At 32.8% G+C, this 26,657-nt stretch overlaps 1 protein-coding gene across 1 annotated transcript in view; it reads right to left on the bottom strand.

Moving 5' to 3' along the window:
• The window catches only part of LOC111416387 (zinc finger protein 235-like), a 166,867-nt gene extending 148,581 nt beyond the window's left edge, over positions 1-18,286 (bottom strand). Inside the window, exon 1 of the mRNA XM_071194540.1 lies at positions 17,665-18,286. Within this exon, the coding sequence (XP_071050641.1) occupies positions 17,665-17,862 (198 nt within the window). The 5' untranslated portion in view covers positions 17,863-18,286. The remainder of the gene's footprint in view (positions 1-17,664) is intronic.
• Positions 18,287-26,657: the final 8,371 nt, after the last annotated feature.

Here is a 26,657-nt window from a genome sequence, read left to right as displayed (position 1 = left end):
CGGAGATGATTTTCAATGTACAAGCATTTATTAGATACCTTGAGTTTTTGGAACAAAACCTTATCAACTGCAGCATCAAGCACTTTCCAGTACTTCTAGAAAAAATATCTCAACATCTTTTGCAATCTTACAACAGTAAAATAGAAGCTATGAAATAAAAGTTGAAACATTCACTCTTCATTTCAAAATAATTAAAATAGCTCGAAACGTTGTTGACCACAGCTTTAGATCATGAAAGAGTTTTCAGGAAAAATACAAATGAAGGGATTTCAAGGGATATAGATGCAGCCAACGCCCTAATTTTTATAACTACAACATAAAAAGATTTAGGTTGTGTTTTAATCGTTTTTTAAAACAACTCTAATCATTTTCTTAACAATTATTAAAAATCCTTCAATTTGATGCGTCACTCGAGTGGATTACGACGATTTTTAGCAAAATTCAAGATGGCGTCTGACATTAATGACATCAAACACCATCGACTGACATGTTTTTCAGGTCATCTTGATCGTTTTTGAGATAAATATTTCGAGTTTGGACTTAAATTATTCATCTTTACCGCAAGGTTACAAAAATAAATATATTTTTGATCGTTTTTAAAATTATAGAGGGCGCTGCTTAAATCGAATCGATTTAACTTACGTTTTAAACATTTTTAAATCAACTCTAATCATTTTCTTACTAATTATTAAAAATTCTTCAATTTGATGCATCACTCGAGTGGATTACGACGATTTTTAGTAAAATTCAAGATGGCGTCTGACATTAATGACGTTTTTCATGTCATTTTGGTCGTTTTTGAGATAAATATTTCGAGTTCCTTAAATCGAATCGATTTAGGTTATGTTTCAAACATCTTCTAAATCAACTCTAATCGTTTTCTTAATATTTATTAAAAATCCTTCAATTTGATGTATCACTCGATTCGATTACGACGATTTTTAATAAAATTCAAAGTGGCGTCTAACATTAATGGAATTTTTCAGGTCATTTTGATCGTTTTTGAGATAAATATTTCGAGTTCGGAGTTGAATTATTCGTCTTTACCTCAAGGTTACAAAAATAAATATATTTTTGATCGTTTTTAAAATTATAGAGGGCGCTGCTTAAATCGAATCGATTTAAGTTACGTTTTAAACATTTTTTAAACCAACTCTAATCATTTTCTTACCAATTATTAAAAATTCTTCAATTTGATGCATCACTCGAGTGAATTACGACGATTTTTAGTAAAATTTAAGATGTCGTCTGACATCAATGACGTTTTTCATGTCATTTTGGTCGTTTTTGAGATAAATATTTCGAGTTTCTTAAATCGAATCGATTTAGGTTATGTTTCAAAAATCTTCTAAATCAACTCTAATCGTTTTCTTAATATTTATTAAAAATCCTTCAATTTGATGTATCACTCGATTCGATTACGAAGACTTTTAATAAAATTCAAGATGGTGTCTGACATTAATGACGTTTTTCATGTCATTTTGATCGTTTTTGAGATAAATATTTCGAGTTTGGACTTGAATTATTCGTCTTTACCTCAAGGTTACAAAAATAAATATATTTTTAATCATTTTTAAAATTATAGAGGGCGCTCCTTAAGTCGAATCGATTTAAGTTACGTATTAAACATTTTTTAAACCAACTCTAATCATTTTCTTACCAATTATTACAAATCCTTCAATTTGATGCATCACTCGAGTGGATTACGACGATTTTTAGTAAAAATCAAGATGGCGTCTGACATTAATGACGTTTTTCATGTCATTTTGGTCGTTTTTGAGATAAATATTTCGAGTTCCTTAAATCGAATCGATTTAAGTTACGTTTTAAACATTTTTTAAACCAACTCTAATGATTTTCTTATCAATTATTAAAAATTCTTCAATTTGATGCATCACTCGAGTGGATTACGACGATTTTTAGTAAAATTCAAGATGGCGTCTGACATTAATGACGTTTTTCATGTCATTTTGGTCGTTTTTGAGATAAATATTTCGAGTTTCGACTTAAATTATTCATCTTTACCTCAAGGTTACAAAAATAAATATTATTTTGATCGTTTTTAAAATTATAGAGGGCGCTGCGTAAATCGAATCGATTTAAGTTACGTTTTAAACATTTTTTAAACCAACTCTAATCATTTTCTTACTAATTATTAAAAATCCTTCAATTTAATGCATCACTCGAGTGGACTACGACGATTTTTAGTAAAATTCAAGATGGCGTCTGACATTAATGACGTTTTTCATGTCATTTTCGTCGTTTTTGAGATAAATATTTCGAGTTCCTTAAATCGAATCGATTTAGGTTATGTTTCAAACATTTTTTAAATCAACTCTAATCATTTTCTTAATATTTATTAAAAATCCTTCAATTTGATGTATCACTCGATTCGATTACGAAGATTTTTAATAAAATTCAAGATGGCGTCTGACATTAATGACATTTTTCAGGTCATTTTGATCGTTTTTCAAATAAATATTTCGAGTTTGGACTTGAATTATTCATCTTTACCTCAAGGTTACAAAAATAAATATATTTTTGTACGTTTTTAAAATTATAGAGGGCGCTGCTTAAATCGAATCGATTTAAGTTACGTTTTAAACATTTTTTAAACCAACTCTAATCATTTTCTTACCAATTATTACAAATCCTTCAATTTGATGCATCACTCGAGTGCATTACGACGATTTTTAGTAAAATTCAAGATGACGTCTGACATTAACGACGTTTTTCAAGTCATTTTGGTCGTTTGTGAGATAAATATTTCGAGTTCCTTAAATCGAATCGATTTAGGTTATGTTTCAAGCATTTTTTAAATCAACTCTAATCGTTTTCTTAATATTTATTAAAAATCCTTCAATCTAATGCATCACTCAATTCGATTACGAAGATTTTTAATAAAATTCAAGATGGCGTCTGACATTAATGACGTTTTTCAGGTCATTTTGGTCGTTTTTGAGATAAATATTTCGAGTTCCTTAAATCGAATCGATTTAAGTTACGTTTTAAACATTTTTTAAACCAACTCTAATCATTTTCTTACAAATTATTAAAAATTCTTCAATTTGATGTATTACTCGAGTGGCTTACGACGATTTTTAGTAAAATTCAAGATGGTGCCTGACATTAATGACGTTTTTCAGTTCATTTTGGTCGTGTTTGAGATAAATATTTCGAGTTTGGACTTAAATTATTCGTTTCTTTCTCGAGATTATGAAAATAAAAGCCCTTTTTGATATTTTCAACTGTAATGATTACATTTTACTTTTATAGATACTATTTTTTTGCTACTATTCTGATGAGGAAGAAAATTTCGTTGTTAAATCAATGTTTTATAAAAAAAAGAAGTTTATGATCTTGATTAACCGCCTCCTGGCGATTAACAACACACTTCTCGTCTATTATTAACACTTCCAAGGCGGAAGGAAGAACAAAAATGAGACTTCCCGTTGAACTCGGATACCTCCTACTTCTTCTGCTAATGTTAGAGTGTGTTCAATATGATTTTTCTATCTTGTTGACGTACGACCTTCCGACGGTCGGATAAAACACCAACGACGACGAAATCGGGCGCTTTCTCTCTCTCACCCATTCATGATAGAAGCAAACGGCGGCGGCGTTCGAATACACACCGGCTGCTGCCGGTAATTGCGGGTAGAGGTCGCCTCCGATGTGGCCATTAATAATACACGTACGTTCTTCTTAGCGTCCGATCGCAATTTTTCTCAGTACAAGCTTCTCCCAACCCAACAATTAGATCTTTACACTTGGATGCTCACTTCCCGGATACATGGTTGCACAATAATATTGACTACTTAAGTACTTGAACTTGAAATATTTTATACACTTAATGTATAATTGAAATATTCTTTATATAAGCATTAAGTTAACTTTTTCTGCACAACTCCCTATAATTAAAAATCGTTCAACTTTCAATCTAATAACATACGAACTCGTGGTGTTAACTTTTTGTCACGTGCCAACCGCCAACAAAAAGCTGTCACTTTCAAGTCGTCTACTTTTCATCGTATCCGAGAGCAGTTAACTCGTGGAACACTTTCGTCCAACTCGCGGTTTATTTTCGGTTTATTTCAGCGACTTTCATTAGAATTCAATGGGCGTCAAATGAATTTTTCCCGATCACGATGCTTTGGCGAGCAACTCGTGTCTGCCTCCTGGCGGTGGCGATTTGCAGGTGTAAAATGGTATCCTTTCCTGCGGGACCTAGATTCTTCGAAGCCCGAAGAACGGCCTTGCCGCGTGCTTTCCCTTTAATTGTATCCAGCAGTGTAACGGTATAGTCTCGACCATTACCATTTTTCTCCTGGCATCGGGAACCCGTAGCGCGCTTTCTGCTAATGGTTCCGGCGTAGAGCTTAGATGGTACATGAGATAAAGTGAGCCCGAACGATCTCAGATCAACTAGGTTAATAAACAATTACGGAGAGTTGGGTGTGTTGAAACACTTTGGTAATGCAACCAGACACCTGTAACCTTATTAATGACGGATTTTTTTGGTCTTTTTAAACCCCCGATCCTCCATTTAATTTCGTCTGTAGATATCTATAGCCATTAAGAATCATTAAGAAAAAGAAATTTATTATCTTAAATCAGAGATTACCCATTTTTAAATGCTCACTTGTATACACCGGAAGTCTCGTCATATTTTTGTTTTATTTTCTCTGTACTTCACGCACGATCTCCCAAACATTCACCAGAAACATTCGAAACAAACGTCCATGCAGAGCCTATCACCCAATAAACGTCGCATCCATTTACCTTACAATCCTTTGGCAATCACTTTCGATCTCCTGCCATTTACTTTCAAACATCAAAATGTTTCCTGTATAATACGCAAATTAAATACTTACTTTCTACACTTTATTTATTTACGCGTCATTTTAAAATGTAAATGTACTAAAAACTGTTTGAGATGTCGATTTGTAGGTTACCTCTGAACTCTGATATCCGCGTTCTGTTCGGACCCCGAAGGCATACGCCATACGGTTGTATAGTTGTTAGAATCTCTTGACGTTCGAGCTTCAGACTTCGTCTTTTTGCTTGGTAAATAGCGCGCAACGGTAACGTTTCAGATGCTGATTTGATTAATGAGATAGTTCGGACCACGGCAATTAAGGTTTAGTGAAGTAGACTGGCTGTTGTTGATGTCAATTTTAATCTTTTAGATAGATTGGTTTACAGTTACTTAACGTAATTTGAACGTATGCATACTAAAAGATCCCTTCATCAAATCATATTAAGTGATGGTTATTAATAATTAAGTTTTTTGGGTTCATTGTTGAATTCTTAAAGTTTGTTTGCAATAGAAATTTTATTCAAATTAACATTTATAGAACAAGTATTGAGCTTGGATTTGCTTGATTAAACAACTAAGAGATAAAAATCTATAATCGGTTTTGTCTGTTAACTTGACATGTTAATAGATTTGTTGCAAATTATGTAACAAAAATAGAAGAAAGTTTTAATATGAGTATGAAATTATAATATTTTGGCTGTATCTTTCAATCTGTGATAAATACATCCTAAATTACTAACGAATTACACAATCGACTCGTATCGTTTTCCATGTAGTGTTCTTAACGTATACTAGGTCTGGTGTTAGTTCTAGTTTAATTGTTATTTAGCATTAGATTGTGGTATATTTTTAACACTAGACCTAGAACCAGAACCATTCGGAGAAGCAATCGCTGAACCAAAAAAAAGCAAAACTATCCAATGCAAGCAAAAGAAGCTTACAATAAGAATAAGTGCAGCTATTGTAAAGAAAACCACATAATACACTTCTGCATGAAATTCAAAAAACTTTCAGTTCCAGAACGGACAAAGTACGTCAAAGCTCAAAAATTACTTATCTCACGACAAAAGCAACATGTGCAACTCAACGTTAAGATGTCACATCTGCCAAAAACCACATCATACGTTGCTTCATAGAGATGACAACAAGCAGATTATCCAAAGCACAAAATCTACAAAAAATGTAATCCTAGTTTCTACCAAAAAAGAAAGAAAGAACAGGATTGCATCAAGAGGATTAGAAAGTAAGTTCTTCTAGCAACAGCCCTGGTGAAAGTCAAAACAGTTTCCGGCAGTTCCGAAAAACTCCGAATACTTATCCATCCAGGATCCCATGCCTCCTTCATCACGGAAGAAGCAGCGAACTTTTTCGCTCATCCAAGGCAAAAAATACATGCCAAAATATCTGGGCTGGAAGTGGACCTAAACGTTCAACCTCATTTTCAGAGTAACTTTACCTTCTACTCCTCTACTCCTTATTCTATCTAAGCTAACGCAATCATTACCAAACAAAAATCTACCAATTTCTTCAGACGAACACTGAAACAACAAAATCCTAGCTGATCCCACCTACAATATTCCTGGTCCCATTGATGCTATCATCGGAGCAGAAGAATATGGAAAAATCATTCAAGACGGGATTCAAAAAACTGAACATGGATTATTAGAACAGAAGACGGAGTTTGGATGGATTTTATCAGGAACAATGAAAGAGAAACAACCTACCATAATTATAAGCATGATAAATCGAGTCGAAGAAGACGCTCAAAAAGAAGTTCTGGGAAATTGAAGAACTTTTAGTTCCAAGAATGCCGATTGTGAAGCTCATTACCGAAACAACACAAAGAGAAATGATGACGGTACATACACTGTCACAATCCCTTTTAAAACTGAACCAGAATTTGGTGAATCCAAACGTCGAGCAGTACCAAGACTAACACAAATAGAAAGAGGACAATTCAGAATCGAATCCAAGATCAACAAAACAAAAATAGACGAAGACATGTGATAACATTACTGCAATGGGACATTCTACTCATTGTGAAACTCTTCTACATCATTTGGAAGAAGAAAACAAGCAACTAGAATGGATTTATGATGGATTGTATAATGTTATGTAAAGAAGACAGAAGAGAGGACTGTTGGGACGATTATTAACAAGTGATTTCGCGTCAAATCATCAAACAATTTCCACTTTCAACACTACCGAAGCAAGAGTTTATGCCCAACTAGAGAAGTTTCGCGTAAAAGTAAACCAAGGTGTTTCTGCGTTAATCGAAATGAATCGTTGGTTCACTAAAGTCGATGTGAATTAATTGAACATCTATGTATTGAACTCATATCAAATAGTTGTAACATCATTTCGGAAATAAATCAATTTTGCAACAAGGTGATGCATCTACACCTGGGCCGAGAAGATCTGTATGACATTATGTCACCAGCTCACATACACAGAATAATTGCCTCAGTGAATTCAAAACTTCCGTCGAATATTCAAATCCTTCAAGCTTCTATCATAAAACTTAAAATGGAACAAGATGAGGAGTTTATTATGATATTTACGTATTTTCCCATGGCAGAAGTAATTGACTTCGAAATTATTGAAGTCAATACTATACCGCTCAAGATTACTAATGCAACATACTGGATACTAGAAGTTCCAAATGAAATCTTCGCTATTGATTACAACAATCAATTATATTTTCAATTTAGTCACGAAGAATTTCATGAGTGCATAGTGGTAGAAGTTACTGAATACTTATGCGCTCCCGCATTAGTAAAAAGCATCGAAAATAATACCAGTTGTGTCATCATTGAGATTTATAAACGTCAAGATGAGCCACCATGCGGAATTCAAGAATTCCCAATAAATTCGATCATCTGGAAAGAATTATACATAAAGAATACGTAGATTTTCATAACACCGAAACCAGAGAAGATCGCTATAACATGTTCTGGTACACGAGAAGATGTACTATTAAATTCAACTGGTGTACTCCAAATCTCTCAGGACTGCGTTATAAAAACTAAACAAATTATATTAGCACCCAAGAGAGACAACAGTATTACCATAACAGCCAGTTTGAATCAACCCATCGTACTTCCAAGAATATCACCATAAAAGACTAAAAAACTATCTGAAGAAAAAAGGTCATCAAAGCTGGAGATGAAGTTTCTCAGCTTATGGCCACAGAAGAATTAGTAAATGAGAAGATACGAAACGTGAATTGGCATCATGTGAAACACCATTGATCAGCATCTTTACAACTCTATCAATGTTGAGTCTATCAAGAGTTGTAAGGGTACTACAACTCTATCAATGGTCATTGTAGTTGGTCGCAGTAGTAGCCGCATTGTGGCTCATCTTGACGTTTATAAATTTCAATGATGACACAACTGGGATTTCATGGGGATTGTATCAATGGTGTAAGGTGAAATATCAAAGAAAACCAAAACCAAAAAAGACATCCAACATTGAAGAAGGGATTCAAAATTAGAACAAACACATCTAGGGAAGACTAGATAGTGTTAATAAACAACTACAAACTGATTGGAAAGACGAGATACTGCTTACTCCTTTCAGAGTGCTATATAATACTAGGAAAGATTACGACCTGCTGGGAGAAGAGTAAATACTGCTGGGAGAAACAATTATTTGCTTAGAAAGACAAGATACTGTTTCCAAAAGACTATTAACTACTTTCAGAATGCTAAATATTGTTGGAAAGACTACTAATTGCTTGGAGAAAGCTAGATATTGTTGGCAAAGACTATTTAATACTTTCAGAAGACTATATACTGCTGCCAAAACACTTGGAGATTACAATGCTACTGGCTGAAGACTATTTACTGAAATTATTCCTCTGTTAGGTGATATCTTTCTGTGTCCCTTCCATTACAGATTTAAGAATTGCTGCTACAATGCCATGTGTCTTCAGACAGAGATTACATTAAGCCCGACACATTCTAGTTCTAGGTCTAGTATTAGTTCTAGTTTAACACTAGCACCATTACTAGAATTAACACTAGACCTAGAACTAGAATCGTTCGAGTTTAGCCGTCTTGGAAGACGTGCGGCTAAATCCGAATGTTTCTAGTTCTCGGTCTAGTGTTAGTTCTAGCATTTCATTAGCACTATCACTAGAACTAACACAAGACCTAGAACTAGAATCAATCAAAAGGTTTAGTCGTCTTGAGAGACGTGCGGCTACACCCGAATGTTTCTAGTTCTAGCTCTAGTGTAGTAGATACTTTCTAGCTCTAGGTCTAGTGTTACTTCTAGTTCTATATTATTGCTATCTGCCACTATCACTAGAACTAACACAAGACGTAGAACTAGAATCAATCGGGTATAGCCGCACGTCTTTCAAGACGGCTAAACCCGAATGATTCTAGTTGTAGGTCTTGTGTTAGTCCTAGTGTTAGTGCTAGTTTTGCACTAGAACTAACACAAGACCTAGAACTAGAATCATTCGGATTTAGCCGTCTTGAGACACGTGCGGCTAAATCCGAATGTTTCTAGTTCTCGGTCTAGTGTTAGTTCTAGTTTGCACTAGATCTAACACAACACTTAGAACTATAATCATTAGGGTTTAGCCATGTTGAGAGACTAATATGAGTATGAAATAATAATATTTTAGCTGTATCTTTCAATCTGTGATAAATACATCCTAAATTACTAACGAATTATTACACAATCGACTCGTACCGTTTTCCATGTAGTGTACTTAACGTATCGTTTCCTCGGTTAATCAAATTCAGCGCCATTACCAGTTTCCGGCAATGAACCGATGCGAACGTCCGGTAACGTTTCAACGATAAATCACTTCACGGCAATAATAATCTCGTGTAGTGGCTTGGCCGTTAAAAGTCGTCCTCGCATCTACCGCGTTACCTCTAAGAAATAAAATTTCGTATCCGTTCGGGAACCGAGTAAGAATACCATCAGCATCGTGGTGTTTAAAGAAGCTTCATGAAGAAGTGTGGCAGCTTGCAAGAAGTTTAATAGTGGTTCTTCGGCGGCGCCGGAAGGCATACGAGCCGCACCTCGCCGCCGAGCAAATATCTATCCCCCTGAAAATATCTAGCACAACTCCGGAGAGCACGCGCGCCCGGTGAAAGATAGCGGTGAGATGTAGAGGAGACCGCGCCGTTGTACGTGGTATACTTTTCCACATTCTGAGCTTACTTAGGTGAAGTTAATGGCGAAGTTTCGCTGCATGCTAATTTTCTAGATTACTGCTTGACGGGAGGCAGGAATGAACCCAAAGATAAATCCGCCTTTGAATGTAACCGAGATAGAGAAAATGGGTACGAAAACTTCTTGGTAAATACCAGATCTGGTTCGGTAGCTAAAAGAGAACCGTTACTTAAGTATTTTAAAAATAACAAACTTAAAATCGGAAAGTTACAAATAAATACTTTGTAATAGTTAGCTATTGGAGGTATGCGGAGTTTGATCTCTTCATTTCATGTGGTCGTGATCTTCAGTGTCCACCGAATGATTTAAACGGTGCTTTAAACAGGTGTCTCAACGCGCGTGTGCACACGCCCGAGGAGCTCGTGCGGCACCGTGACTCTACTATAGCAAAAACTGAAACCGCATCATGACTTCCTAGTTCGAGAATTTTGCAGATTTGATAGCGGAAATTTCAAAATGTTTCTACTTCGGCGATCAGCGACAGACTTTTATTTTTATTTATCAACAATAAATGCTAAACCTCAAAGACTCAAACACAAAAAGCGGTTTATGCCCGACTATTAAATAAAACCGTTAGTGTAAAATGAAAAAAAAAATTAATTTTCCAACTCAGTACATTATGGTTGAATTGCTTTGATGACAGGTTTGTAATTATTTATTATATTTATAGAATTCTTCAACTTTAAATAAAATAAATAATTTATTCTCGTCGTGTCAAAAAAAAAGAAGATGAGACAAAGAACATTGAATAATTAACGTAGAGATGGACTTTTCTTTATTTCTGTTAATGATAAAATGATGAATTTATTATGTTGTGTAATAAAGTTAAAACTGTATATACTTGGCTTTCTTGATTGTAATTTAAAGGGATTATAAAAAATTCATGAATGAATGATTAACGGTATATCATATTATGAATCTATTATAGAATTATACAAATACAGTGAATTTTACTTAAAATGCAATATACAAAAATATATTTCCATAGAAACAAGGGTGTACCTTCTTACTTTGTCCCACATAAAATTCAACATATCAGTATAATTTGACATTACATTAAAACCTCGATATAACGGATCAATACGATATCACTATGTTGCATAGTTTTATTACACTAAAACTAGAACTAACACTAGACCAAGAACTAGAATCATTTGGGTTTAGCCGTCTTAAAAGGTGCGCTTGTAAACCCGAATGTTATTAGTTCGGTTGTAAACATTCGGGTTTACAAGCGCATCTTTTAAGACGGCTAAACCCAAATGATTCTAGTTCTTGGTCTAGTGGTAGTTCTTATTTTGCACTAGTACTATCACAAGACCTAAAACTAGAATCATTCATAGTTCTTGGTCTAGTGGTAGTTCTTATTTTGCACTAGTACTATCACAAGACCTAGAACTAGAATCATTCGGGTTTAGCCGTCTTGAGAGACGTGCGGCTAAATCCGAATGTTTCTAGTTCTCGGTCCAGTGTTAGTTCTAGCTTTACACTAGCACTATCACTAGAACTAACAAAAGACCTAGAACTAGAATCATTTGGGTTTAGCCGTCTTGAGAGACGGGCAGCTAAATCCGAATGTTTTTAGTTCTAGGTCTAGTGTTAGTTCTAGTTTTAAATGTTGCGGTATATTTTTATTGAAAGAAAAGTAGAACTAACACTAGACTGCAGGCTAAACCTGAATGCTTCTAGTTCTAGGTCTAATGTTAGTTCTACTGACAGTGGCAGATAGCGCCAGTTAGTATAAGATATCACTAATCGGATTTAGCCGTGCGTCTCTTAAGACGTCCGAAAACTCAGGATTATCATAAGGACGTCACCTTTTTCCAAGCAAAACATTTCCTTTGCAAAACTACCCAATTCTTGTACTATTAAGCTATGTTGCGTTTTATGTGGGACAGCGTAAGTGCATAGTAGTTTCGTAACTATGGTTGCTGCATTCATATATGTATTGTGAGTTATATGAAAATTCCGGTATATTGATCCAGACAAATTGAAAAGGATAAATAATTACAAATTCAAGAAGTACTAAAAATAGACAAGGGAGCCAACATGAATTAGCACAAAAGTTATAAGACAGGTTTATTAAAAATAATAAAAATAAAGATGTAAAATCTGATTCGGCTCAAGTACTACATTATATAAACTATAAAAATACAGAACTGATGATCTTATAGATGTTTTAGAATGAAGAATTTTCACTCTTGATATTTTAAAAGCAATACTCAACTACTAATCACATTTACCTATCAAAACAGATCCCATGGAAATATGGAAAAAATACAGCTTTACTTATGACTTACTTATGACTTATATTACAAGCAATAATTGCATAAATTTCTAAGACTAAGGTTAGCTAAATATCCTTCGTGAAATTACCATTTACAGATAGTTTTAACAAGCAGGGGTATTATAGACAATCAAAATTCTGTTGCGCAAACAGATATTTATCTATACGCAGAGAGATCAAAACCGATTGCAGAACTTGAGGTTAGAATTTACTCTCAGAAAGTATTAGTTAAGCAAGCATATAGCATTTATATGTCAATACATTTTCTTCTCAGACAATTATATCATTCTTTAGGAGCTGCAAGCTGTCAAAACGTCGTCGACTCTGATAAGAGTTCACAAAACGCGATCAAAAAGTTCAGAGGATTTTGGCTTGACTGGAAAGTGAGCAACAGATGAGTTAGTATATATAGGAAATGCCTATAATAAATTACTGTTGAGATCAGAACAAAATCATAAACAAACAAATAGCGGAGTGGTAAAAAAACTTTACCTAGTATGAACTAATTTTTCTGGCCTTAGTTAAATTTAAACGAACACAAACAAAATTACAACTATTTGATCTCAGTATCTTCCTCTCAACTTCAGATTTATCTCAGGTGTTTATTACACAACACTTACTAACGAAAGTTTTACTATCTTTTAAAGTATTTGTGATTAACCACAATTAATACCATTTTCTTAAATAATCCTTAAAGCGATTATTGAGCTAGACGTTAATGGTTATGTAACCTGTCATTCCTTTAGGTACAATCACCAAATCAATCTTGGATCACCTTTGTTTTACATAACTTTATTTTTTACGGTTCGATTAACTTACCTTGAAACTCATCTAGTACTAATATGCATTTCTAATACATTAACTTAAATATAATTTTGAGCTTTATGACATCAATCGTCTAAACATTGATTTTTCTCTGCAATTCAACGTCTTCAAAAAGGGAAATTCTAATGAATCTGTTTTAGCCATAGTCTTGCTGAAGATAGAGTATCATCTTTTACATTCTTTGAGATTTGAAAACTCCTACCAACATTAATAAGCCAAAATACCGTAGAGACTCCTTAACAATCAGATTTTTCCATAAGGCAATATTCTTCATATAACCCTCTATATTAGTTCACTGAACGATGCAGATCCTCCTACTCCATGCATTATGTTTCACTGCGGTTTGCGGTTTCACTTTTCAACTTTTTAATCTCCACTACAATATGATAGAAAAATATAAACACTTGCAGGTTAAAAGTGTTTACACAAATTGTGAGTGTGACGAATTTTTGTGCTTGTATTTTTTAGAATAGGCTTCTTCACCACTATCATCTGTATTGACAATAACATCCTGATCATCTTCATCATCAATTTCGCTTTCTTTTTCTTTCAACCACTTCCCCAAAATATCTTCTGCATCTCTACCAGTTAGTCGAACCAATCTTCATGCGTCGATGTTTATAGAATGATTGCAGAGAAACGTTACAAGTTGTATGATTAATAATATTAGAAATAATATTACTGTAATTCGATGTTCTTCTTAACCAGTTGTAACGTGTTTAACTTCTTTTTATCTTTTTTCATCAATATCACCAATTTGATATTTCCTTTTCTAAATTGAGTTATATGTTATTTTAATAAATTGTTTACTTTTATTGGACGTCTATCGGAAACTGGTAATTGACGTACAACGTTTTAATGAAAATCCATTGCGACGCATTAATCTCCCGCAACAACCTCGACTCCCCTTAAATTCCACTTCAATGTTCTTAACGATTTCTAAGTACTTTAAGCTACACGTTATCATCTGACACGTTACTGATAGTCATTTATATATTTTCCTAGTTTAGAATGCTTTCATAGATGCTTTGCATAAAAATAATGCATTGGATTGGTTTCTGCAAGGCTCTATATTTATCTATTTTCGTGTTTTATTGAAATGCCTAACTATAAAATTAAGATAAACTGTATATTGAACGTTTTCTTTATTTCTGATCATAAATTAATTTACTTCAGTCTGAACTTTTCCAAACCAGCAGATGAGCCTAAAAGTAGACTAAAATGTTTTACCATTTCTTCTATTTAGGAATATTTAGTGCTATGTCAATTTGATTACCTATATCATATACCAATGTTGAGGTATCAAGTGAAGCCTCGATAATACAGTGTGTCAATTAATTATCGTACCCGACGTCATCATTGCAAGATGCAACCAACTACGCGATTTGCGTATTGCAATACCAATACTGTGATATTGGTTGCATACTTGCAATGATGTAGATCGAACTGTGGGAGAGGAAGTGTCTCTTATCCCTCGATCTTGAGATGAAATGCCAATAGAAATAGAAGTTCTATAGAAGTTAGAATATAGAGTGATTGTTGTATATATAATATAGGTTGTTGTTATAACGATTTAATCTTAAACGAATCAAACCCGAACGATTTATATTTCAATTCCGTTCGAGAACAAATCTAATTCCAAATCAATGCCAAAGTATAAATATTCCGGTTAAATGGTGCCCATTAGAACAAATTAGCAAAACCTTTTTCATCTAATTGCCAAGGCAATTTTCAAGACAATTTGAAAAGTATTAGTAAATTAAGACTAATAATATGTTAATATTTTGGTGCAACTGTAATTAATACTGTAAATCTATTCATTTTTGTTATATTTTTTCCTCCAATTTTCAACGCAATTTTTATACAAATAAAAGTAAAATTGAACGGGAAGCGTTTGCCTTAAGATATTGCAGACGCTCTAAACAGTTTCATTCAAAGTTTAAATGGAGTAATAACTTTCATTATTGTCGATCGAAAGTACTTGGTAAGTTAGCGGTTTAAGTATTTCAAGACTTAGCGATCCTACGATAACAAACTTAACATGAAAAAACCATAAAATTTTTATGTAAAAATATAAGATTAAGTTTAGGACTCTATTAATCTATGCATGTTTTGTACAACCGTCGGAGAGAATTATGAAAGGAAATCATATTGATGAAAAAATAGAGTTAATGGTAGGAAAAAAAGTTCATAAATTAACAACGAAAATGTTCTTCGAAGAACTTTAAGAGAACAAAAGTCGAATGATTCTTTTTTTTGATATTTGACTTTTATATATCTATATCTCTATCTATATCAGTATTCTTTAGAATTGAATAAGTCAAATAAAACAAAACAATAAAAAATAAAATAAAAAATAATAAAAAGTAAATAAGTAAATAATAAAATAAAAGACTCGAAATTAAAGGATTTAGTTTACCATGAATGTAATGATTATTTCAGATTTAAACTTTTTTAGAAATCAAAAGCATTATTGACTCAATTTGAGATTTTTCAGCTAGTTTTTCTGCATTACTCTTTAAATTAATATGGTGGGTAAGTTAATGTATTAATTGAAGTACTTGGAACAAAAAAGGTTCTCTTAATGAATACTCTATCAGCAATCAGTTCGGAGATAAAAATGATTTTGTGTTAGAAAGAAGTAAAAATCGACAAAATTGCAATATCTTCATTATCGCTCTTATAACATCTAAACCTCTCTTCAAATTAAAATGATGGGTATGTTTATGAATACACTGAAGTATTTCGAAGAAAAAAGTTCTCTTAGTGAATGCTCTATTAGCAACCGATTTGAAGATAGACAGAATTTTGTGTGAAAAAAATGAAAATCGGTAAAATCGAGATATCTTTATTTGCTTTCCTATCATTTTCGCGTTACTCTTTAAATTAATATGGTGGGTTAATGTATTAATTGAAGTATTTGGAACAAAAAAGGTTCTCTTAATGAATACTCTATCAGCAATCAGTTCGGAGATAAAAATGATTTTGTGTTAGAAAGAAGTCAAAATCGATAAAACAGCAATATCTTTATTATTGTTCTTATAACATCTACATCGCTCTTTAAATTAAAATGTTTATGAATATACTGAAGTATTTCGAAGAAAAAAAGTTCTCTTAGTGAATACTCCATCAACAACCGATTTGGAGATAAACAGGATTTTGTGTGAAAATCAGTAAAATCGAGATATCTTTATTTGCTTTCCTATAACTTCTGATTTACTAGTTGTTATATCTACTACATATTTAGAAAAAGGGGTTCAAGACAAACGTTTGGGATGCTTAGATTTTTATAATTGCTTGAGAAATTAACAGAATAATAACGTTATGAAATTTTTCAACTTATTACTCAATTATATTTAAAAAAAATGTGATGAAAGGTTGATACGTCAACTTGCAAGTCATACTAGATAATTTTAAACAGAAACTCCATAAAAAGTTAAAATGTGATGAAAAGTAAATTAATAAGAATTATATTCATTTTTATGCCGAAACAAATCTTATAATATCTATAGGAGTAGTTAATAAATCTTAGATAACAACTACTAAAACACCAAACGATTTAGTTGTGATTGAAGCAATCAATATTTATGTTTCAATCACGTAATTCGTATTTGTAAACAGGAAGATGAAAACTAAAGATGCGTACTATTTTGCATATAGTTTACATGTTTCAATTTATTTAGAAAGGTTGAGAGATAACCATCCATGTTGTGTAACAAAATGTCACGATTTTCACGAATATTTTAACCATTAAAGCAATTCGCGATAACTTGAATGAATTTCTATAAATTCCTATTCCAACGATTTTAAGTGCACTTAACTTATCTTACTTATCTTTAATGATAAATTGACTTCGATATAAAGAGACAATTTGTTAGAATGAATCGTATCGAATTTATTAAGATAATTATTATAAAATAACACTTTATAAAATTTTAAAGATCCGTGTCTTATCCGTTTTCGCGTTTAAATCCTATACAATTATTACCCAGTTGTTAAACATAGAAAACAAGTTAGTTAATATAAAAGTGAATCACTTAATGAGGTATTTCCTTGCGCGTGAAAGTGTACCGTGCAATTTACAACAATTAAAAAACCATCCGAAATAAGCTGTATGTGTGAGAACTCGTGGTGTTTCACGCTTTCTTCGTGGGCCAAGCGTTTTGCAACGCAACGAAGGCCACAGCAGTCGCGATAAAAATTTCTTTTAACATTTCTAAGCAGTATTTTTCTTTCTCTTTCTTATTTTTTTCGTTATAATTCTCTTTCTGCGTTAACTCCACCGGTTAATTGTACGGTTTCACTTGTTGTCTTCTCCTCAAACCGTAACTTGAGTCTTTGTACTTGAATTAGGTATTATAAGTTGTTATTAAATTTAATTTAAATAACTTAAATTATTTCTTAAAAATTTTTTTTTATTAAAGATTTGTATATTTAACTCTTAACGCCATCTCGTTGAATGCGTTAGAACTTAAGACATTTGAACGAAATTGAAGTTATAAAGATTACTAAGGCTATTTAATTAGTAATAACTTACATCATCCTCGTCGAGTTGTCCATAAACTTCCAATTTGTCCAAGCGGATGGTTCCTTGGAATGGATAACAGAGTGTTCCTTGCGAAATCGGGCTGTTGGACCAAACCGAAACTTCAGGTTCTGTCGTTTTCCTTGATCCCAATGGAGGTCCTCGCACACACAAGCTGAATTCTTGCGGAATTAACACGCAGGTTTCCATTATTTTTGATTTTATATAAAACTACCCTTTTTCTTAGAAAGTTCTTGTGGAAGAGTCCTTTAAAGTCCAATAAACAGCACTTAACAAAATAATTAATGTTTTTTTCGAAAACAAGTTTATGATTTTGTTATTAACTAAGAGGGGTTTTTATTATAGATAAGTGGTGATTAAAAAAACTTAATAACTAAATAACTTTTTCTTGAAATTTTTCGTTGAAAAAGTTTTTGTTCAAAAAAGCTTCGATTTTTGCAAAGTTAAAGTTTAAGGAACCTGCGCGCGCGCGCGTTCACAGGTTCTCGGGCGCCCGTGATCTGTGAGTTACTTGTTGATCTAATGGCCACAGCCTTGCTCGAGTGGCACTGAACTAACATTGACCCTCAAGACTTCTCACTCCGGCCCGATAATCCCCACCAGGGCCGCCTCACACGCGTGGTCTACCTGGTGGAGACTCCGGTTTGACTTAACAGGTGCAATCGGAGCGACGCCCATGAAGCCGTTCGCTCGCTCACTCACAACCGCCACCGCCAAGCCACTGTTGCTTGTGCTTCTCTACCTTACTGTTGCTTCTTCTTCGTCTTCTTGTCCTTAGCAGCAGTTATACAATGACAGACAGATCTACTGTACCTTCTGATCATATTTCTACAACTACATTTCACTTTCGATATTACTACTTCCTTCAATCCAAGCACATAGACCAAATAATGATGTAATTGACACTTTATTTTCAACTCATTACAAATCTTAAAAAAGTCAAACAAGTTGTAATCCTCAAATATTTTCACTAATATAGAATTTCGAAAGTTTCGTGCTTTACCTAGTATTTAGATCTCTTATAAGACTTGATTAAATTTTGCGATATTACTCAATCTTCATAGACCAAATAATTATGTAACGCTTTATTTTCAATTCATTACAAATCTTTAAAAAAATCAAATTGTTATCTCCAAATATTTTCACCAATATGGAATTTGGAAGGTTTCGTGCTTTACCTAGCATTTAGATCTCTTATAATACTTGATGAAATCTTGATAAATAAACAGTTTTATATCATAGTAACTTATTTCATGAATACAAAATAGCTATACGATTAAACTTAATATGTAAAATTTGCATTAGCGTTTTAACCACATCATTTTCCGGAAATTTATGAGGAGAAATGCCGCACTCGCAGTTTTTACCATTCTCAATCGAGCAAAACGCAATCTATAAATCCCTGCGTATAATCACTCAGTGAAAGGCGACTTATAAATAAACAAACGCGTTCATAGGTAATTATAAATGTCGAGCTTCTTTTTTTTATTGTTTACCTACATCAAATGTCTTTAAGCAACTTTGCAAAACAAATTCCTTCCCAGATTAAGTATTTTATTCAATAGATCGTTGTTGAACCGGCAGCCAACTGCGATCCCATCCAAAGTCTCTACACAGGTAACTTGATATATACACCTGTCGGTGTTACGGTCGCAAGGCGGAGTCTAGAAAGTCCAATCTCCAATCACGGTTGGAGATCTTGCGCACGTCCAGCCAATGAACTTGAACCCCCGCTTCACAGAGTATCAGTTGAAGTGGGAAAATTTGCATCCAAGTCGCCCACTTTTATTCTTTTATTCTTTGATTTTCAAAAAACAAATACTTAAATTAAATGGAATTTCCAGGCAGATGTCTATAATTACTTTAGAGACATAAGAATATGCCATTTAAACATAACCGATAATTTTTTGTGCATACCAGTCGGAAATTATTTCTAAATTATTCATCGAGAATGTTATGCATAAATATACAAAAGATGAACCAAAAATTGCAATGGTTTCGTTTAAATTAAACACCCTGTATTCAAATTCTTTATAACAACAATAATAATGTTTATAGTTTAAGTCCATATAAATTCATAACCATATAATTAAGTTCTAGATGCCTTAGCTTCTCAGATTCTAAACTCACTAAAATCTAGAAGTAAACATATTTTATTTTGCAAATACTGTAATTAAAAAGAAGTCCAAAGCAGGAACTAACCTAAATAACGACCAGCTAAAGCGATCAACTAAAGCACTCTACAAGCTTTGCAGACTTCATTTCTATAGACCTAAAATGTGCAAATTTTACCCGAATTTAAGTCTATAGCACTATAGGTGTTAACTATAGGGATTTGCAAAATTAAACTTTCTACATTCACTTGTAAACAAAGTTTGTGGATTCATTAGAACTCGGATTTTTATGCAGTCAAATTATAGGAAATATGCGCATAAATATGCAAGCTTTTTATTCAAAATATGCAAAAAAATATGCAATAATATATAGAAATATGCAAACAAATACCTTTCTTATAGTTGTTATCAATCTATTTCTATCACATTTTTGTATATGTTTTGCACTTTTCACATGTTGTTCTATTTATTTCCTTCCTTTCACACGTTATCTTAAAAAGGAATAATTAAAAAAGTTAGCCATAGATATTCGAACAGATGAAAATTTAATTTTAAGCCTATAAAACAGATTCGTATTTTTCATTGTCGATTGTATAGAAACATATGTAAAAACATATTCCAAGAAGATGGGACATCAAATTTAATATAGTTTTATTTAGTTTTAGTTTAATTTTCCATTTTTTTTAACTCCTAGTGTAAAAGTCTATGAGAAATACAATTTCGGAACAAACCATTGGCAACTCCTCTGAAAACTCTAATTATTAGCTTAAATCTTTGGCGAAAACGCTACGACATAATTTTTAAAAAATACTTACAACTTTGGCACAAGTTTTACAAAATAATTCCTCATTAATTAAATTTAGTTCGGGATAACTTTTTATTCACTGGGACACAAGACACGATATCACTTTAGGCATTGTTGTTATAGATTGGTAGATTAATATTCACTCACACTGAACACAGCCACAGTAACTATAGTTGGGGATTTCCTTAAACTTAAACTCAACAACGCTAGGGATTCCCCGCATGTTTCTGTGAATCGTTGTAAACAAGAAATCAACCCGCAATCAAAAAATATCCTGTATCGTGCTTTAAACTGAAAGGTAAGTTCGCATATTTAAAAATAACGCAGTCATTATATTTATTTTATTAAGTAACAAGAACAAATCTAGTAAAATGACAAAATATGCGAAAATACGCAGTAAAACAATCAAAAAAATTGGAAAAATATGCAAAATATACAATTTTTTTTATTGTACCATCTGCCTTATTTTTATGTAATTCGCCCAGAAATCAATTTTGAAAAAAATATTCCAGAAAATAAAGAAGATGCATTTTGCATAAAATCCGAGCCCTAATGATCATATATAGATTTGAGATTTGTAGCCGACGCCGCTACCTCAATTACTTACCCAACAATTTCACATGCTGTGTTTTTAACATTCCATAAGAAAAAGAAAATATAGAGGTTCCATAGACTTTAAATTTAGAAACTATATACATCTAGTTGGCTAGTACATAAACCGTGACTTTCTTGTGACCTTCTGCAAAAAAATCTTGAATCTATAGCATTAAAAACTACAGATATGAGCTTCACAGGCTTTCCATAAACTACTTTAATTAATCATTATTGGATTTCAAATCGCCTACAAAGCTCTTTAGGTTCTATACAAATTTGAATCCACAGCATTAGAGATGTGAGTAGAATGAACTAAACAGATTACAAAATTGAATTAGAGGTCTACAGAACTTAGTTGTAAAGTTTTAGAGTTGTACAGGGTGCTCCAAATTCGTTGTCCGCAAAGGTTAAGATAGGGCAAAAACAAAAAAAACGATGGCTGTTCAAAATTTTCGACATTAGCAGCTTCTCGAAAAACAAGATTAGACAGCTACTTTTTTTCTATCCCTTTTAGTTTCGGCAATAGCCTATGCGGACAATGAATTTGGCAAACCCTGTATATTCAAGCTTCTGTAGATTGAGTTATTTATTAAATCATTAAGTATTATGGCTCCTTATATTATGTACCGAAATTCCTTCAAAGTGCACTGCCGGCTTTCAATTTAAAATAATCTTTAAATTGTTCGCAAATTTTTGTGTGATATTTCTTCTTAAAAGAGTCATGTCAGTAAATCCCGATTTGACCTTATTAATTGAAATTAAAAAATTGTCAAAGTCATTATTTGCGCAAAACATGTTATCCAGACAACTACAGGCTAGCACAATTGCATCTATCATTTTCAATTTCACCTCAAAATGATTTGCAAGATTTGATTTGCAAGGAACTGAGCGGTTGCGGTACATATCAATTAAATGTATTACAGCAGAATTGGCCAATTCAATGTTAAATCACACTTTCTGCTATTATAAAAAATAATGTGTGCCAATTTGCCGAGTCAGCGCTTTCTTTCATACACACAGTATGCTAAACACAGCATTACACCAACTATAGATATTCTCCACCCTGACATTGAAATAAAGAGTCTCGAATGCGGTGTCTAAAAATAACCAAGTGGTTTATCGAAACGGGTTTGTTATTTGGTATCGTTAGCTTAATTTGTTAACATGTTAAGTTCATTTTGACAAATTTTACAAAAACTACAAAAGCTCCTAACATTAAAATTACTGTATGGTGTTCAGAAATATTAACATTTTGAACACACCATAAAACTTGCAAAATAAAACTTGTAGAATATAGATATTATGTCAATTTTTTGGCTTAGGTGACCAATGAGAAAAATTCAAAATAACTTAGGTACGTTTTGAGTAAATGATTTTATTTTTATGAAGATTCTTCAGCTTGCTCCATGAATACCAGTTTACATTTGATAATTTTCTTCGCACTTCTGCTCTTGATAAAGCGCCTATACAATTAATTCTATGTAAGATAACGTTAACAACTTCAATTCACGTTATAACTTTTCATCATTATCACCAGGACTAGCAGTTTCAAGAGCAACCTCTAGTATTTCAGCTGTCTTGATTATGATAATAATCAAACTTTCTCCACCAATTGCATGCGTGATTGCAATAATGTTGGGAAATTCGGTTGTATAATGAATGAATGAATCGCTTCCTAACACACATTTCATGTTGTAGATTTTAAATTCAACGCTGATTTAACGTATTTGACACAATCGAAAATAAAGGATTTCTTCAACAATTCAATGGCGTTGTTAAAAACATGTTGGAATGTTCGTATTACGTACTACGTTTTAAGTGTCATAATAATACCTTGGTTTGATTAACTGGCAATATTAAAGAAGTTGTATTTCGTGGTACAAATACAATTTGAATGTTTGGATCATAAGAGTTTTAAATTCGAAATCTTTCAATTTTATATATCGTCTGACATCTGGGATGAAACATTTCTTGAACCATAATATATTTGTCATTCAGTGAATAAGTAGTTTACCGATATCTATACCCTTCATTGAACGTGGCATTTCTGCATGTGTCATACCATAAAACCACCAGCAATCCGATATTCGTTTCCAAAAGAGACCACTTTCTGTATTCCTTCAAGTTCATGAGTTTTTGACGTGGTTTCATCTACCGATGCTGTTATACGTTTAATTTTTGTATTGTGTAAAACCTATCTTTTAATAAATCCTATCATCTTATCAATTCTTGCGGAAAATTGAGTTCGATTGATTCAGAGATAAACTACTTACATCTTTCTTTCTTCAAACAGTCTCCAAAAGAGTGTTGATGTTTTCTTGATAGTATTTCCATCTACTGTTGTTCCTTTCCGTGCCATATTTTGCATCCATATTAGTGGACCAGTTTCTATTCCTCGCTTGATAGTATAGCTTGTATATGATACATGTTCTAGAATATACCGACTTCCTAATTACAGTTTCATTTCTTTTGATTTTTGATATGGTAGCTTCATTTAGATCAAAATATTTACTCACAGATATAGGGTCTTGTCTATTTCCTAGACGATCCAAAAAATTGTTTTCCTTGTTCTTTCGACTACACGATGTAGAGCTTGCCTGTGTTAATTACTATAATTTTCTATGTGTAGTATCGAATTAATAAAGATGTATGAAAAAATTACTTATATTTATCTACTTTTGATGAAGTTAATAAATGTAAAATGTGGACAAATTTTGCTAAGACGTTTCATTGCAAAATTTAACCTCAGTTGTATATATTACTATGTAAGAACATAATGCAAAAATCCTGTTAAATCAAAATTAGTCTTGTAATAATGAGCATTACACGATTTGCTGCATTATCAATCAGACAATTCTCAGAACATGTACAAAAAAACTAAAAACAATCATTATAAAAGTACCGTGCATAATCACTTCAAGGATTTCTACTAATCAAGCTGTTTTTAATATCTTACTGCACTTAATCAGACGTGTTATTGAAAATCGCAGCTAAAATTAGTAGGTGGAACACATTAATTTGTTTTCAATAATTATCGATCAATAATTTGAGTTATACAGAGTGACTACAAAAGATTAATTCAAACATGAATAATATATCAAAATAACTGAATCCTCTCTAAGTTTTTTTGCACACTTACAAATGTTCCATGTGAACCCCCCTGGATGATAAGTCTAATATCTAGTCGATACTTCAATTCGTTCCGCACATTTTGTAGCTACACCCTGTCAATTATTTCTGCAACATTAATCTTTTACCGAGTTTTTCCAATGTTATTACAATAGACGAACAATTCACATATTTTAAGACACATATTTTTCCTGCTTTGTTGCCATATTGGGAAATACTGATAGTGATCTCAAGCTGTCACCAGAGGCAACCAATAAAAACTGGGAGAGTTTGAGATTATTTTGATATATGATTCATGTCTGTAGGTGAAATTAACGATTTCGTTGAAATTAATAGCAGTACATTAAACCGTATAAAAACACATTTTGCATACCGATTTTCAACTTTATAGGATTACGCATTTTTTAGGTTTTTTTGGCTACCAAAGCAGCACATTTAATGAACAAAAAAACTATAAACTTAAAAATAATCAAACTTTAATTTTCTTAAAAACAAAACATACTTAATATTAATTATTACCATTAATATAAAAAATTAGCCAAAAATCAGTCATGTTCTGTTAAAGTTAATTAGTTAGGCTTTTTAATTAATATTTAAAATCCCAAAGGGGCAGATTGTGGTGAAAAAAAACTAGCTTTTCTGCACGATTGGGATCAAGTCGGTCTTCATAAATCAGAAAATAGTCTTTCTAAATAAACAGAGCTTGCTGGTGTGATTAAGTATCGTTTAGCAAGCTTACTTAAAATGGGGAATCCATTCTTATTGGTACTCAAAGCCCACCATTCGTATGAGTTTGTACTTCTGTCAGCCTTTGATAATGCGATGTAGTGGGCGATTTTTCCAGTAGTGGCATTCTTGGGTTGCTCTTCAGAAAGCTGCTCAGTCGTAGATTTTTCAAAACATGCATAAAATTGTTTAGAATCGACATTCCCACATTCATTATCTAACCGAGGTCTTTTTCTTCTGGATCTGAATCATCATTTTCGTCGTCTAACGAAAGCCTAACTGTAAGACCTTTTCTGATCACAACTCTACGAACCTATTTAGCTTGGGCAGCATCAGGAAAAAAAAAGTTCTTGTAGCGAGGATCTAAAAATGTCGACAAATAATGTGTCTTGTGAAGCACAGATCCTCCAAGTTAAAACGGGCTTACATTTTCTATTAACGTTTTTCTAAAATAATCAACGTGTTAATCAGTTTGTTGAATCAGCACATCTTTCATTAGGTATCTTGTTAATGAAATTTTTCTAGGTATCACATTTGATATAGGTGCATATGTAGAACTCGTTATTTTTGTTATCTCTTCGAAATAATCTCAATAATCTCGCACTGATTCTGAGATATACAGTGAAATTGTTGTTTTTTATTCAAGTAGACCCTCCAATAGGTAATATGTTGAGTTCCAGCAAGTTTGAATATCTTAAAACGGATTATGTTTAGGCAGTCCGATTTCAAATTGAATACTTTCAAGTTTTGTATATCCCGAGTGATTGAAATATACAACTGAAGAATTTGTATTAAGCAACGCTCTGAAGGAAGTGGAATTTCCCTTACTCCTTTAACCATATTCGCGCATTATTTACTGAACAAGTCCAAAAATCGATAGTAAATGCTGTATCTTCAGCCGTTTCTAACTCGCTCTTTAGTTTGCTAACCACTCTCTCATACATGTCTGGAATGATTTTCTCAGTGAAGTAAGTCCTGCCAGAAATAGTGTATTGCGGCAAAGTATTATTAATCAGACATTTAAATTCCATATGATGGAAATTAAGTAATGGTACTTTTTGCACGAGAGTCGTTGATGTCCCAGAGCTTTTTTTTTCGAATACATGTTGCAGAGACGGTTGCAACAAATGCAACCCTGGTGGATACGGAGGTACCTGGATTTGATTCTGCTGGCGGATTATTTTGAGCATGTCTAGCTTCCATAAATTTGACCATACTCATTTGCGATCAAAGGAACCTTTAGTCAGAAACGTAGATAGCGGCAATTATTCAAACCATTACAAAACTCACAATGACAGTACTACTTAAATGAATGGTAAAACTGTATAAGTATATAAAGAAATAATAAAATAACCTGGGTGTTTAAATTTCAAATGATTCTGCAAGTCTACATTCAACAAAAAGACATTAATTGATCTTGATATACCTATCCCTAGACATCATTGCAAGTATGCAGCCAATATCACACTATTGGTATTGCAATACACGATTTACATATGATGCGTATTGCACTGTGATATTGGTTGCATACTTGCAGCACTGTATATGACACCATTCAAAATAATCTCTTTCATAACATGTGTTCTCATTCTATCATTACACAAAAAATTTTGGGT

This window comes from Onthophagus taurus, chromosome 2 (assembly GCF_036711975.1).
Source record: "Onthophagus taurus isolate NC chromosome 2, IU_Otau_3.0, whole genome shotgun sequence".
NCBI lineage: Eukaryota > Metazoa > Arthropoda > Insecta > Coleoptera > Scarabaeidae > Onthophagus > Onthophagus taurus.
Note: the sequence above shows the minus strand (reverse complement) of the source record. Positions and strands in the feature narration are given on the sequence as shown.